At 32.2% G+C, this 15,840-nt stretch overlaps 1 protein-coding gene across 2 annotated transcripts in view; it reads left to right on the top strand.

Moving 5' to 3' along the window:
* LOC114339334 (G1/S-specific cyclin-E1) overlaps window positions 1–15,840 on the top strand; it is a 30,771-nt gene that overhangs the window by 3,139 nt on the left and 11,792 nt on the right. For both annotated transcript variants that reach the window (XM_028289975.2, XM_028289969.2), the window contains exon 2: window positions 13,790–14,297. In XM_028289975.2, the coding sequence (XP_028145776.1) occupies window positions 13,827–14,297 (471 nt within the window). In that variant the 5' untranslated portion in view covers window positions 13,790–13,826. The remainder of the gene's footprint in view (window positions 1–13,789; window positions 14,298–15,840) is intronic.

Genomic DNA, 15,840 nt, shown 5'->3' with positions numbered 1-15,840 from the left:
CTTATTTTTCGAGACAGAACCTTTCTACACAAGAACAAATCCATTTGGTTTATTTTCTACCTTGTGCTATTTGTATTGCCAAACTGGCAGTCCTGGTGCTAGGGTATAAGGCGCCTGCCTGCAAAACTAGCATAGACGCCCCCTTAAGTTTTTTTAAATTAGTATTTTGTATAACACCAACAGGAGTAAAGATCATTCTGGCACCTCCAAAAACAGGGGCGCCAGAAGCGTTTCCTGCAGTGCATCCATTGCAGGCCCATTATTGCTGGCCCTTCAAACTGGGCACCCCTTTAACTATTGTCTAACTTCTCGCATAAGTAATGTTGATACTTCCAAGCATTCCTGTGTCTTTGTCCAATATGTGATCACCATGAACAATCATATAGGTAAAAATTTCTGTATAGCCTCTGGTGTCAAAATCCATTATAGGGAAAAGAAGTTTTCTAAGAGACAACTTTTAAAAATGTGCCAGATTCTTAAATAAGCTGCTTTGGTAAAGAATAATACTGATCAAAAGAAATATAGTACATACATAGAGTAGGTACATCCTGTTGCATGAGCTTGGTTAGGTGGATCGTACACATTGGAAAAAATTCGTGGTTTTAGTTTTTCCTTAAAAGTGAACTTTCAGCAATACATTAAAGGTAAATTTGATTTAATAGTAAATTAGCAAACATTTAAAATGCTTGATATATAACCGCCACATTGCAGGTGTATGTGTGGTTCATTTAAATTTGAAAATTGTCTTAGGGGCTCCCCTTGTGGTTTTTCTGGATAAACTATAGCTGTTTTTGTTCTTTATTAAATAGTTTAAAAAATAATAGAATACGAAAATTCTTTATGCACGGTAATTTTTATTACAGTTTTCTTAAACAAAGGTCATTTAAACAGTCACATTTTTAACCTTTAAAACAGTATTCTAAGTCTATTTTAGCTTTGGGTGGCTAGCTTTTTAACTTTTATGAATTCCAAACAACACCTCGTGTTTTTATAGGATAGCAAAGTAGGTTTTAACTGATAACTGGCCTTTTACATAAAAAAAAACATGGAGGATTTACGTCATTAGTTTTGGTTACATCTTCAGGTTAAAATTCCACATTTTTGGATTTATTGTAGCTTTTTATGTACTCTTGAATGCTGTAATATGTATCTCAATTAGTTATTTATCTAGTTTCAACTGATTTGGTATTGTATTTGATTATTTTTGGGCTCAAATCACAGGTTATATATCTTCAAAGAAAATTGATAATTCTCCATCAAAAAGGCTGTAGTAAATAGTAATAGGAGCCTGTAACTCATTATCTATTAAATTTTCTTGAATTTATAGTAATCGTAATACTAAATTTCTTGGAAAATGTATTGTAGAGGTCATCTACCTTTAGTACCTGCTTTATGAAATATTTTAGGCATGCAAACCTTAGAATGCACATGCACAGTAGAAGAATTTGTTTAATGAGTAATATAGCAAGATTTTTTATGTATGTATTATACAATTTTCTACATTTGGCGACTAGGATAGGGATGGGGAAAACTCTTCTCTTTTCCAAGTTTGATGAATAAGTTTTTGATGACAAGTTCACAAGTTATGTGAACTTGTGGCACTTCATATAGGTAACATTTTTTCAGATTCTGCTAATTTGGTTTGCATTATCTCTTTATACATTCACATTTTGTGAATGCTTTAAGCTTACTTCTATCCTCTTTTTGATATTTCATAGATCTACATAAATACTAACAAAATGTAGCAGCACTTTGGAAAATTCTATGTTGTTGCTATGAATAGTATTCAGTGGGTTGTCTCAAGGATTCTATTTTATTGTTTACTTGTCTTCATAATCATCATATTTTACTCTTATTAGGAATATGTAATAAAACAATTTTTTTCAGTATCTTAAAATCATCGCAAGGTACTCTTTCAACTGATTTAGGTAGCCAATGGTCAAAAACTTCCATCTACATATTTCAAATAATACTCTTCAGCAAGTTACTGCAGATGAGATTCCTTTAATTTTGATACTTCTCTTATTTATTGATAAAGTCACTAAATCATTGAATAATTTATTGGTGAAAATTGCTGTCAAGAATACTAAATCTGTGTGGCACTTATTCTCCAAGTCAAAAACCTCTTTACAGAGGATCAAATCCTTTCTACCTTGTGCTATTTGTAGTAGCCAAACTGTCCACTTCCTTAAAGATTGTCTAATTTCTAACATAATTGATATCCATACTTCCCAGCATTCCTGTGTCTTTGCTTAACATTCCATAACCATGAACAACCATGTATGATATACAGGGTGTCCCCGAAAATAGTGCGTTCCTTTAAGGTATGGATATAATACACAATGTAGAACAAACAAGTCCCATAATATTTTTTTCTAAAGTTAACCGTTTCCAAAAAAAATATTACATTGTTCTCCATATATAAGCGAACTTTTATTTTCATAAAATTAAATAATCTGGCATCACTGTACAAGAACTGTTTGTGACTTAGGTTATTGACACCAAAAATGTAGGTCAGAAAGGTAGACACCTGCAAAATAAGTATACCACCCCATGTTTGAAAATCAAACAAAACAAGAATTTGTTTGTTTGTTGAGGAGGAAGACAGGGTTTAATGTAAATACTAAAGGCCCATGCTCCAAGTATTTTTGAATTAAGATTGTCTAGCTTTAGATTTTTGTATACATAGTTGTCAGATTTCAATTTGCATTCCAAAATTTTTGGCCAAATATTTTGATTTTTTGGCCAAACGGTCGAATTTAGAAAAAATTGTTATAAGACTTTTTTGCTCTCCATGGTGCCTTCTACATATACCTTTAAGGAACACACTATTTTCGGGGACATCCTGTATAATCGTCACATTGCAGTTGTATGTGAGGTACATGTAAATAATTTGAAAATTGTCTCAGGGGCTCTCCTTGTGGTTTTTCTGGATCGGATGTAGCTCTTTTTGTTCTTTATTAAATAGTTAAATAAACAGTATAATAAGAAAATTCTCTTTCTAACCTAAATTTTGTTAGTTATCTTAACAAAGGTCATTTAAACAGCCACATTTTTAACCTTTACAATAGTATTCTAAGTCTATTTTAGCTTTGGGTTTTTAGCCTTTTAACTTTTATTAATCCGCAGTCATCACATTGAAGGAGAAAAAGACTTTTATTTTTGTGTAACTTTTATTAATTAAAACAACACCTTGTGTTTTTATAGATATCAGTGTAGGTTTTAATGATAACTGGCCTTATAAATAAAAAAAAACATGGAGGATTTACGTCACTAGTTTTGGTTACATCTTCACATTAAAATTTCACATTTTTGGATTCCTTGCAGCTTTTTATTCAGTCTTGAATGCTGTAATATGTATTTTAAATAGTTATTGTCTAGTTTCAACTAATTTGGTAATGTACTTGGAATATTTTTGGGCTCAAATCACAGGTTATCTAAGTATCTACAAAGAAAATTTATAATTCTTCAAAAAGACTGGGCTGGGCTGGGATTAAAGTTTCCAATGAAAATATATTCTTTATATTTTAAGTTTTAACCTCCTTTTGATAAGTCATATGTAATTCATGTGATATTCCTGTATTTAAAAATATAATCAGCTTGTTGCATGTACATTAGGTGTGCAACTTCGTATTTGTTACAGTTACAGTTCTTATTTGGTACACACAAAATAAATAGTAATAGGAGCCTGTAACTCATTATCCATTAGTAAATTTTCTTGCGTTTATTGTAATTGTAATACTAAATTTCTTGGAAAATGTAGAGGTCATCTACATTTAGTACCTGCTCTATGAAATATTTTAGCCATGCAAACCTTAGAAGGCACAGTAGGAGAATTTGTTTAATGAGTAATATAGCAATGCTGTATAGTAATGTGAACAGCTTGTTTCAGAAAGGGACTCGAGTCATGTTAATTAACTTTCGAAAATTTGCAAAAACTGTCTGGATTTGAAGTCCTCTTCTGTAGTAAACGAAAAGTATGCCAGATGATTTCTCTATTATAATAGAATGAATCGGGTCCCTTTCTATCATAAACGATGTATCTACTATCATAGTGAATAAATCCACTCTTAACAAAAAATAACAATAAACTGACTTAGATCCCTTTCTGAAATAAGCTGTTCATGTATATACTATTTCTATACTTGGTGGCAAGGATAGGGATGGAGATAACTTTTCTCTTTCCTAAATTTGATGATTTAGTTTTTGAGGAGTTATGAGAACTTGTGGCACTTCATATTTCATTTTTTCAGATTCTGTTAATTCGGTTTGCATTTTCTGTTTATACACTGACATCTTGAATGCTTTAAGCTTATTTCTATCTTCTTTTTTATGTTTCATAGCTCTGCATAGATACTAACAAAAGGTAGCACTTTGGAAAGTTCTATTTTGTTGCTATGAATAGTTGGTATTCAGTAGGGCTTCTCAAGGAGTCTGTTTTACTCTCAAGGATATTTGCTGTTATTAGGAATATGTAACTAAAGAATTTTTTTCTGGTATAATAAAAGTACAATTCAGTTACCAACAGATTTATAATTTTTAAGAGTTAATGTACTTTTTCAAGTGATTTACTCAATGGTAAAAAACTTACATCTATTTCAAATTGTTGAATAATTTGTGGGTGAAAGTTACTCTCTATCTACCTATATAAGGATTTTTACAGCTGTCGTCGCTTTCCTTCTTTCAACCAATGTCTCCAGTCGTTTCTGTTCTGCCATTCTCCGTCTCTAAGGTCTCGTCTGTCCATCACCTTGTCCACTTCATCCCTCCATGATCTTCTGGGTTCTTCTTCTCTTTCTCATAGTCTAAGAGCTAGTGAACCCTCCGACTAACGTTCCTGTAAGACTAGAAATTTGTATAGTGATAATTCATAGCATACCAAGGCTAAAAACCATGACCTGACAGGCAATAGCCCTGCACGTGTATCTACCAGGTGAATCGAAAAGTGCATAGTTTAGGGGTAAAATAAACTTTCTCCTGTAAGGTTTAAATTTAAGTATGTGTTTGAGTAAGTCATTTAGAAGAAATGTTTACGATGACAGGCAATTCTGAACAGCATAAGACCTTGCCAGGCGAGGGGAAAGATTAGGGGTTTTTCCTAAAATTACTTTTTTTGCATCGAACAAAGTTTTTTTAGATTTTTTGAATCATTCCAAACAGAAAAGGTCTTTAGTGACTTTTCTCTTAGGTTAATAGTTTTTGACATATACGCGATTAAAAATTGCGAAATCGGCCATTTTTAACCCTGAATCGGACATTTAACTGAAACTTTCAATATTGCCAAGGTAGGTAGATATTCTTTAAACATCGATTGATGAAATACCGAAGATTTTTTTGCAATACAATATCGAAAACTCCTTTGTTTTTTAATTGCTAATTAAGCGGGCGCGACACTGTAGTATAAGTGAGGACGTTTGAGTTTGCTTAAATTCATTATCTCGAGAATGGGCAAATTTGAAGAGAAATCCTCAGACAGGTCGAATTTTATTTTTAAATTAGGACTTTTTGGCATAATATATATAATACTAGTGACGTCATCCATCTGGGCGTGATGAAGTAATCGATGATTTTTTAAATGAGAGTAGAGGTCGTGGGATAGCTCATTTGAAAGGTTATTTAATTCTCTATTCAGTAATATAAACGTTAACATAATTATTTATACAGGGTATGCAAAAAAATTCTTCTTTTTGTGTAAATTAATTTAATAAACAAAACTTTTTTGTACACCCTGTATAAATAATTATGTTATTGTTTATATTACTGAATAGAGAATTAAATAACCTTTCAAATGAGCTATCACACAACCCCTACTCTCATTTAAAAAATCATCGATTACGTCATCATGCCCAGATGGATGACGTCACTAGTATTATATATATGCCAAAAAGTCCTAATTTAAAAATAAAAATCGACCTGTCTGAGAATTTCTCTTCAAATTTGCCCATTCTCGAGATAATGAATTTATGAAAATTCAAATGTCCTCACTTATACTACAGTGTCGCGCTCGCTTGATTAGCAATTAAAAAACAAAGGGGTTTTCGATATTGTATTGCAAAAAACTCTTCGGGATTTCATCAACCGATGTTTAAAGAATATATACCTACAGTCGGAAAAATGAAAGAATACCCATGAACGAACATATAAAACACGCTGTATTTTCCTGTCACCGTATCACAAAGGAAATTGTCCAGTGCAAGTACATGTAACAATAATTATTACATGTACTTTCGCTGGCCAATTTTTGTGTGACATGGTGACAGGAAAATACTGCGTGTTTTATATGTTCGTTCATGGGTATTCTTTTATTTTTCCGACTGTACCTTAGGTATATATTAGCAAGGTCTTATGCTGTTCAGAATTTCCTGTCATCGTACACATTTCTTCTAAATGCCTTACTCAAACACATACTTAAACTTAAACATTACAGGAGAAAGGTTATTTTACCCCTAAAGTATGCACTTTTCGATTCACCTGGGAAATACACGTGCAGGGCTGATGCCTGCCAGGTCATGGTTTTTGGTGTGTTATGAATTATCACTATACAAATTTCTAGCCTTACAGGAAGACCGTTAGTCGGAGGGTTCACTAGCTCTTAGACTATTATTGGGTTCCAATCCGAAATCTTTGATATCCACCTTGTACGATCTGATCTTCTCCCACGTCCATACCAAATTAAACGTTTTTCTTCGATGTAGCTGAGAATGCCTTGTTCTACTGCCATTCTTCGTTTTATCTCCTCATTTCTAATGCGATCTATTCTTGTCACTCTGCAGCTTCTTCTCATAATCTCCATTTCAGTTGCTGTAATTTTGGACCTGTTTCATTTGTTTATTACCCAATTCTCTGCTCCATAGGTCATTACACTATGTACCAAGGTGTTATATTATATTCTCTTCTTTGTATTTCTGGTAATCTTTCTATCCCATAGTACCCTGTTCATTTGTTATATAGTCCCACAAAACATTATACATGAAGATGACATTGAAAGGGTTGGAAAGTTTACATACCTGGGAGTGGAAATATATGCCTACGGATCAGAAGATGGAGAAATACGGAAGAGAATAACGCAGGCAAACAGAGCTTATTTTGCCCTCTCCCATATATTTCGGTCTAAAAGTGTCCACCGAAATACAAAGATGAGAATCTGTAAAACTTTAATTCGACCAATAACATGCTATGGCAGTGAAGCCTGGGTCCTGAAAGAAACATCCAAAAACAAACTCAACACATTCGAAAGGAAAGTACTGAGGAGAATACTAGGACCTGTGAGTGAAAACGCAATCTTCAGAAGTCGATACAACAACGAACTTGATTAACTTTATAAGGAAGCACCCCTGTCAGACTTCATTAGAATACAAAGATTGAAATGTGCCGGACATGTGATAAGAATGGGAGAGGATAGGCTACCAAAAAGAGCACTGAATGCTAGAATGCAGGGAAAGAGACCGGTTGGAAAGTCAAGAAAGCGCTGGGAAGACATAGTAAATAGCGACGCACCAGCCCTTTTAGGAGTCCGTGTATGGAGAAGAGCAGCCACAGACAAGCAAGTGTGGAGGCAAAAAATAAAGGAGGCCAAGGCTCAATTTGGGCTGTAGTGCCGTAGAAGGAGAATAATTTTGGACCAGTTTAGTTTGTTTATTACCCAATTCTCTGCACCATAGGTCATTATACTATGTACCAAGGTGTTATAAATATATTCTCTTCTTTGTATTTCTGGTAATCTTTCTATCCCATAGTACCCTGTTCATTTGTTTAATACATGTCCTTGTCTGTGCACGTAGGGAATACTCTGCTGGTTATCTCTTGCTCGGTGGTTTCCATAGTATAAATCCTAAGTATTTGAATTTTTCAGTGCCGTTAATTTCCCTATCATCGTCCATTTCCAACTTTCTCACTGGTTCTTGTTCTGTTGTTAAGTATTCGGTCTTTTGTAGGTTTACTTCCAGTCCATTTTTTGTGTATTCCTCTTCTAATTTCCGGAGCATATAGGACAGATCTTCTTCATCTTGAGCTGTTACCACTTACTCATCTGCAAAACTTAATGTGTAGGTACAAGAAATTGTCTTGGATTGGTATTCCCATCCCTTCACATTTCCTTTTCCATGATTTTAATTTAATATTTGTTCTAGGAATATCGCACATAATGAACATGCTCTCAAGAATACTAAATCTGTTTGGAACTTATTTTTCAAGACAAAATCCTCTCTAGATACGAACAAATTCTTTCTACCTTATGCTATTTGTACATAGTAGCCAAACTGTCCGCTTCCTTAAACATTGCCTAATTTCTCACATAAGTGATATTGATACTTCCAAGCATTCCTGTGTCTTTGCCCAACATTCCATAACCATGAACAACCATGTAGACTTCTCTGGCCTCAAAATCACCGGATTTAGTAAAGCATCTATCTTTGGGATATGGAAACCTATCAAATTATTTATTTTTTTTTATGGCGGGACAATAGATATTGTATGGCGCCAATATAGAGTATGTCCTGTAGCTTGAGCTTGGTTAGGTGGATCATACACGTAGGAAAAAATTCGCTGTTTTAGTTTTTCCTTAAAAGTGAACTTTCAGCAATGCATTGAAGGTAAATTTTATTTAATTAATGCCATTTTAAACATTTAAAATGCTTGATATAAAATCGCCACATTACAGGTGTATGTGAGGTACATTTAAATTTAAAAATTGTCTTAGGGGCTTTCCTTGTAGCTTTTCTGGATAGAATATAGCTCTTTTTGTTCTTTATTAAATAGTTAAAATACTAATAGAACAAGCAAATTCTTTTTCTATCTTAAATTTTGTTACAGTTATCTTAAAAAAGGTCATTTAAACAGCCACATTTTTAACCTTTACAATAGTATTCTGAGTCTATTTTAGCTTTGGGTGGTTAGCCTTTTAACTTTTATTAATTCTAAACAACACCTTGTGTTTTTATAGATATCAAAGTAGGTTTTAACTGATAACTGGCCTTTAAATAAAAAAAAACATGGAGGATTTACGTCACTAGTTTTGGTTACATCTTCACGTTAAAATTTCACATTTTTGGATTTATTGTAGCTTTTTATTTACTCTCGAATGCTGTAATATGCATTTCAAATAGTTATTCATCTAGTTTTAACTGATTTGGTAATGTATTTGAATATTTTTGGGCTCAAATCACAGGGTATATATCTACAAAGAAAATTTATAATCTTCAAAACGGCTTTGGGATTAAAGTTTCCAATGAAAATATATTCGGTGTATTTCAAGTTTTAACTTAATTTTGATAATTTATGTGTAATTTATGTGATATTGCTATATTTAAGAATATAATCAGCTTGTTGCACGTGCATTACACGTGCAACTTCTTATTTGTTACATTTACAGTTCTAATTTGGTACATGTATAAAATAAATAGCAAAGGAAGCCTATAACTAGTGTGACTGATTATCTATTAGTAAATTGTCTTGTATGTTGTAGAGGTCATCTACCTTTATCAGATGCTCTGTTCCTATGAGATATTTTAAACATGCAAACCTTAGAAGGCGCAGGCATAGTAGAAGAATTTGTTTAATGAGTAATATAGCAAGATTGTATGTGTATATACCTACTATATTTATATTTTCTATACTTGGTGACTAGGATAGGGATAGGGAAAACTCTTCTCTTTCCCAAGTTTTATGAACTAGTTGTTCATGAGTTATGTAAACTTATCACACCTTATATGACAATTTTTCAGATTCTGCTAATTCGGCTTGCATTATCTGTTCATACCATACATTACATTTTGAATGCTTCAGCTTATTTTCTATCTTTTTTTTTATGTTTCATATCTCTACATAAATACTAACAAAATGTAGCAACACTTTGGAAAGCTCTCTGTTGTTGGCTGTGAGTAGTATTTAGTGGGTCTTCTCAAGGATTCTGCTTTACTGTTCACTTGTCTTCACAATAATCACATTATCTGAATCCTTATAGGGAACTTGCACATTTTTTTATTACATAATAATGTTCAGTTTTGTTTAAAAATGAGATTTCCAAAATTTCACGCTTCAAAAACTCGTAATAACTTAGAAATATAGTCACATAGTTTTATAATATAGTTAAGATTATGGTTATATTTAGGTATATTCTTCTTCTCCTTCTTTAGTTTATTGGCCTCCACCTACTTGGGTATTTAGCCAGCTCGTCGTCGCGGAATAAGTGAAAAATATTTATATTCTAATGACATTTATCGTATGTAATTGTAATAATATACTAGTTTGTTGAATTGGAGTTTGATACAGTTTTTGAAGGAAAGGAAAGAAGGTATGGAAAATAAAACCATTTTGTAAAAGTACAAGTTTTCTATGAATAGTTCAAACGATCAAAAACACTTGTGACGTCACATAACTGTATTTTCTACTGACGTTTATAATGTCTAATTTAAAATTATATTCAATTTTGTTTACTTTGTTGGTGTAGAATGTAAATATATAACCGGATGACGTCACGATGCGTTTTGGACTGGCTGGTATAATTTGAATTTTTAATTGTCTTTAGGGGCCAAACGAAAGACAAACAAAACTTTTTTATCTTTGATACATGTTTTAAATTATGTTCTGTTGTGATTTATAACATTTTTTTCGAATTTAAAATTTTATGCAAGTTCCCTATTACAATAGTTATAAAATGCCTATACCTATTTAAATTCAAACTTATGATGTCCTTCTTTTTATCATATAATATATTGTAATTTTATAATCAAACAAAAGTAAAAGGTTTATTCATCACTCTTTATTGACAAACTAATTTATTTCTTCAATAGCTTCTTAAATCTAAATCTAATTGTCTCTTCAAACAAAAGTGCCGTAAAATATAGCATTCATACAAAATATCCAGATATTTCTATATATCTCCCAAACACGAATCAGGGTAATGCAATACAGGGTGTCCATAAACTGTACCGACAAACGAAGACAGGAGATTTCTCAGATAATTTTAAGATAATTTAACCCAATTCACCTAGTCCGAAAATGCTTCCTAGGGGAGCTAGAGCTCTTTGAAGATGACGTCATGTAATTAGTTGTTCTTAAATACCTCCAGAACGCTTCTATTTAGAAAAACGAAAATTGGTGTGCATATTTACTTTCCAGAAATGAATCGATTCCATCCGTTGTGAATTTCTAGTATCGGTCATAGGCGTCCGTTTTGGGTAGGGCAACAGTTATTTTATCGCATAACTTTTTTGTCTTTAACTTTTAAGCATTTTTGACACTGGATTATTAAATTGTGAGGTATTCTAGTACTAAAAGGTACTCTTGCTTTAAGTCGGTAGGATACACCGTTTTCTAGAAAAATCGATTTGAAAGTTTTTCGTTTTTGGAATTTGAAAAAAAATTGAAAAAAACAAATTCAAAAAAACGATGTATTTTACTAACTTAAAGCAAGAGTAACTTTTAGTACTCGAATATCTCATAATTTAATAATGTAGTGTCAAAAATGCTTAAAAATTAAAGACAAAAAAGTTATGCTATAAAATAACTGTTAACCTGTTATAATAACTGTTACATAAAACGAACGCCTATGACTGGTACTAGAAATTCGCAATTAATGAAATCGATTCATCTCTGGAATATAAATAAATGTACCAGTTTTCGTCTTTCTAAATAGGTTTTTTTTTTATTTTTTTTTGAAATTCAAAGAACGCAAAAGTTTCAAATCGATTTTTCTAGAAAACGGTTAAAGCAAGAGTACCTTTTAGTACTAGAATACCTCATAATTTAATAATTCAGAGTCAAAAATGCTGAGTCTGAGAAGACAAAAAAGTTATGCGATAAAATTACCGTTACCCTACCCAAAACGGACGCCTATGATCGGTACTAAAAATTCGCAATGGATGGAATAGATTTATCTCTCGAAGATAAATACGCGTACCAATTTTTGTTTTTCTAAACAGAAACGTTCTGGAGGTATTTAAGTAAAACTCATTACAAGACGCCATCTTCAAAGAGCTCTAGCTCCTTTAGGAAGCATTGTAGAACTAATAGACCAGGGCGCATCTGTAAAAATATTAGTACATTTGGACGTTGAGAGGTGACTCAAATTTTTTTGCAGAAATTGCTTGAAAATAACTCAAATAATAATATTTGAGTTATCCTCCCTCTCAAAAAGGTCCGGAACATTGTTTAAATAATCAAAATGTCAAAAAATGAAGGAAAAATTCCTTCCCAAAATTCAAAAAGAAATTTGTCCGGGCCAAAAACATTGATTTTTGCAATTTGATTAAAAAAAATTGTTAAAAAAAAGTGTTAAAAAAAAGTTGACCACTTTTCACGTGGGCGACTTCTTGAACCTTATTCTGGGGTGTCTCACGAATGTGATTATGCAAAATAATCTCATGGGAATATATTTTTCAACGAACCCGCCGTTTTCGTCTTGTATATTGATAATTTCCCACCTTTAGACATATCCGAATCAAACTGTCACAGGAAAAGTTTATAAAATTCACAGTCACAGTTGTCAAACTCCTCCGATATGTCTAAAGGCGAGAAACTATTATTTATACGTTTCTATTATTTATATTCTTAATAATTTCCCCATACAACCTTCCCACAGAAGGTGTAACACACAATTCTCTATAATTATTCCACTTTTTTTCCCTTTTTATATATGGATCTTAAATAGTCCATTTTACATTCCTTTGGTATTTTTCCATCAAATAAGTATTTGTTATTTCGTTACATAATTTTGCAATTTATAAAAATAAGATTCTAAAACAATATATTTCTGTTAACAAATTATAACACAAAATAGTTATTTATGAAACAGTTCGTGAAGTATGCTTTTTGCGAACGCACGCGATGTTTAGAGCACGAGCGACAACGGAGCGAGTACTATACATCAACTTTCGCGTTGTCATGGTGATGACATGTGAGCAATAAATTACAACAAAAGTTTTGACAGTTTTGTGGTTTGAAAGAAGTTAGAATTTTTAAATGTCAAAGTTCTAAAAATTGTAGAATAGAAATGAATTCCATTAACGAAGAGTTACAGTTTTGTTGTTTGTTTATCGTAGATAAAATATTGTATGAAACTGTGCGTGAAGTACTTTTTGCGAACTTATTCGATGTATAGCACTCGCCCCGCTGTTGCTCGTGCTCGTAAACATCGCGTGCGTTCGCAAAAAGCATACTTCACGAACTGTTTCATATTAGTTATTTATGAAACAGTTCGTGAAGTATGCTTTTTGCGAAAGCACGCGATTTTTAGAGCACGAGCGACAACGGAGCGAGTGCTATAAATCGCGTAAGTTCGCAAAAGTACTTCACGCACAGTGTCATACAATATTTTATCTATGATAAACAAATAAAAAAGCTGTAACTCTTCGTCACTGGAATTCATTTCTATTCTACAATTTTTAGAACTTTGACATTTAAAAATTCTAACTACTTTCAAACCACAAAACTTTTGTTGTAATTCATTGCACATATCGTCATCACCATGACAACGCGAAAGTTAAGGATTGTCACCATGACAACGCGAAAGTTAAAATCAGTGCGAAAAAGTAAATCCCATTTAAAATACATTGTTACTTCACGCACACTTTAAATCCTTCATGCACTGCTATCTATAATGACAGTTTTCACAAACTAAAAACTTATACATAATATGACATAGAGTAGATAAATAACTATTTTAACACCAATATCAATAAATATGTTTTTTTACATAATTTAATAGGTTTCAATTTCAATTTCTATCAGAAGTTCTATAATTTCTAAGTTCTTATCAGAAGTATTCTTATATTCTCCTTTTATCTTTCAGTTTTATCCATACCTCATCTACTATATAACAAATCACGATGTCCAGATCTGATGAAAAGCGGTCATTGCAATCAACAGAAAACATCAAGGACTACGATACAGGAAAGCTAAATGCAGTTGGACACACTTCTGAAGGCGAATATGCAGAAACATCGAAGCTATCCTTCCAAGATTTACTACGAATCCACCACAAGCAAACAGTATGGGGTTTCCAATTCGGCAAAGAAGCTAGGGAAAGTACTCTAGCAAGAGACAAAAATAAGAGTAAGGAGTCTGATTGTGACAAATGTGACGAAATCCAAACCATTTTAGATAGTGACACTGCTAGTACTAGCAGTTGTAAGAGTATGACTGAGAAAGATCACACCACGCCACATAGTAGAAAACGCACGGGTGTGAGGAGAACTGGGAAAAGGAAAAATAGTACGAAAACGAATAATGATTTTGTTTCACCACAGAAAACCAGAAAAGCTCCATTGCCGTTGATGGATTGGGCAGATTCTAAAGAAGTAAGTACTAAATAAAAATCTTTTATTTTCCTAATTTATAGCTGTTATATCCGATTAAAACAGATTATTTTAAAAATTTTACGAAAATGTATCACTAACAGGGTTAGTAGGTTATGTTTTTTTAAAATTGATGGTTGACTTGCTTGGCCTGGATCTTGTAGGCAATAGCCAATTTTGGTGGAAAAAAAATTTGACGGTGGTGTTTTTACCCTCGGTACATCAAATTCTGACTGTTTTGTGTGTGTTTTTTTGTATCATGTGTTTTAGTCTGGGCTGATTATCGGCGAATAGGACATTTTTGGGAAAAGTTATTTACCAGCAATTTTATTGCTGGAATCGAATCTTATGATTGTATATAATAATAATATAGATATGCAAAGTCCGCAGATAGTGTGCTACTTTTTTTATGAACAAAATGGCGCCCGAAAATCGTGTTTTTTTCAATTTTTGCTCTATAACTCCAAAGATTTTAACTTTAGACCAAAAACACTCAAATAAAAATTCACCGCAATTAAATTCTGCATAGAGACGTGTTTTTTTCGGTTTACTTCGACGAAAACTTTTCGCGGAAAAAGCGGGTTTTTCCAACAAAATCTTTAATTTTCAACTAAACTTTTAGATAAGTAGTTGTTAATCAATAATTAAATAACCTGGTAACGTAAAAGCCCTTTCCGTATATATTATAATTCCAGAAGCCGATGGAAATTGAATGAACAGTTTAGCAACAATTGAAATGTTAATTAAAAATTTACGGTCGCTATAATAACGACAATAATTATGATGCATAAACTATGATTTTTTCATAAAAAGACACTATACCTATCTAATGTACTTTACAGAATTGAAATTGGAGTATTTAAGCGGCCTCAGGAATATTTTAAAATTATAAACAATTTTTTGGCTTATAAACAAATAGAATATCTCGGGAAATATTAAACTAAATTAAATTGTGAAAACGGTATTCGAAAGACAGCGGCAGGACGCTTCTTTTAAAAGAAAAAACTTTTAATTATGACGAGTAGTTCCTGAGATACAACCGGTCAAAGTTGACCGAAATTTACGGCAAAGATATAAACAATAGGATCATAATTTTCAAACCATCATCTTTTTATTTTTATCCTCTTTCTCCACACAAATTCTCATATCTTTAAAATCCTCATAACATATATTAGTATAATAAAAACTATCGATAATACGTGTGAAAATTGCCAAAAATAGCAAAATTCCAATCAAAAATTAGGTTGGAGAAAATGTAACCCTCAAAGTTCAAAATCGGTATACGTTAAAAAAATGCATTTTCTTGGCTTCCCATGGAGCAATTTCCTTCATTCTTTTTGTGTTCCCAAGTAACTCTAGTAGGGCCATCGAACTAACGCATTATTAAATGTCAAACTTGCTTTTCTTTTGTTATAATAAATTAATTTATTTATTATAACACAATATTTTAATTTGTTTAAATAAAAATTGTTTAAATAATTATACAGCTTTCAAATGAGAATATTTATGTTTTTAACTTTAAAAGGTACACTTGTAGTAAGTTTAT

The sequence above is a fragment of the Diabrotica virgifera genome, chromosome 5, assembly GCF_917563875.1.
Source record: "Diabrotica virgifera virgifera chromosome 5, PGI_DIABVI_V3a".
Lineage (NCBI taxonomy): Eukaryota > Metazoa > Arthropoda > Insecta > Coleoptera > Chrysomelidae > Diabrotica > Diabrotica virgifera.
The sequence above is the reverse complement of the archived record's forward strand: the minus strand, read 5'-3'. Positions and strand labels throughout refer to the sequence as shown.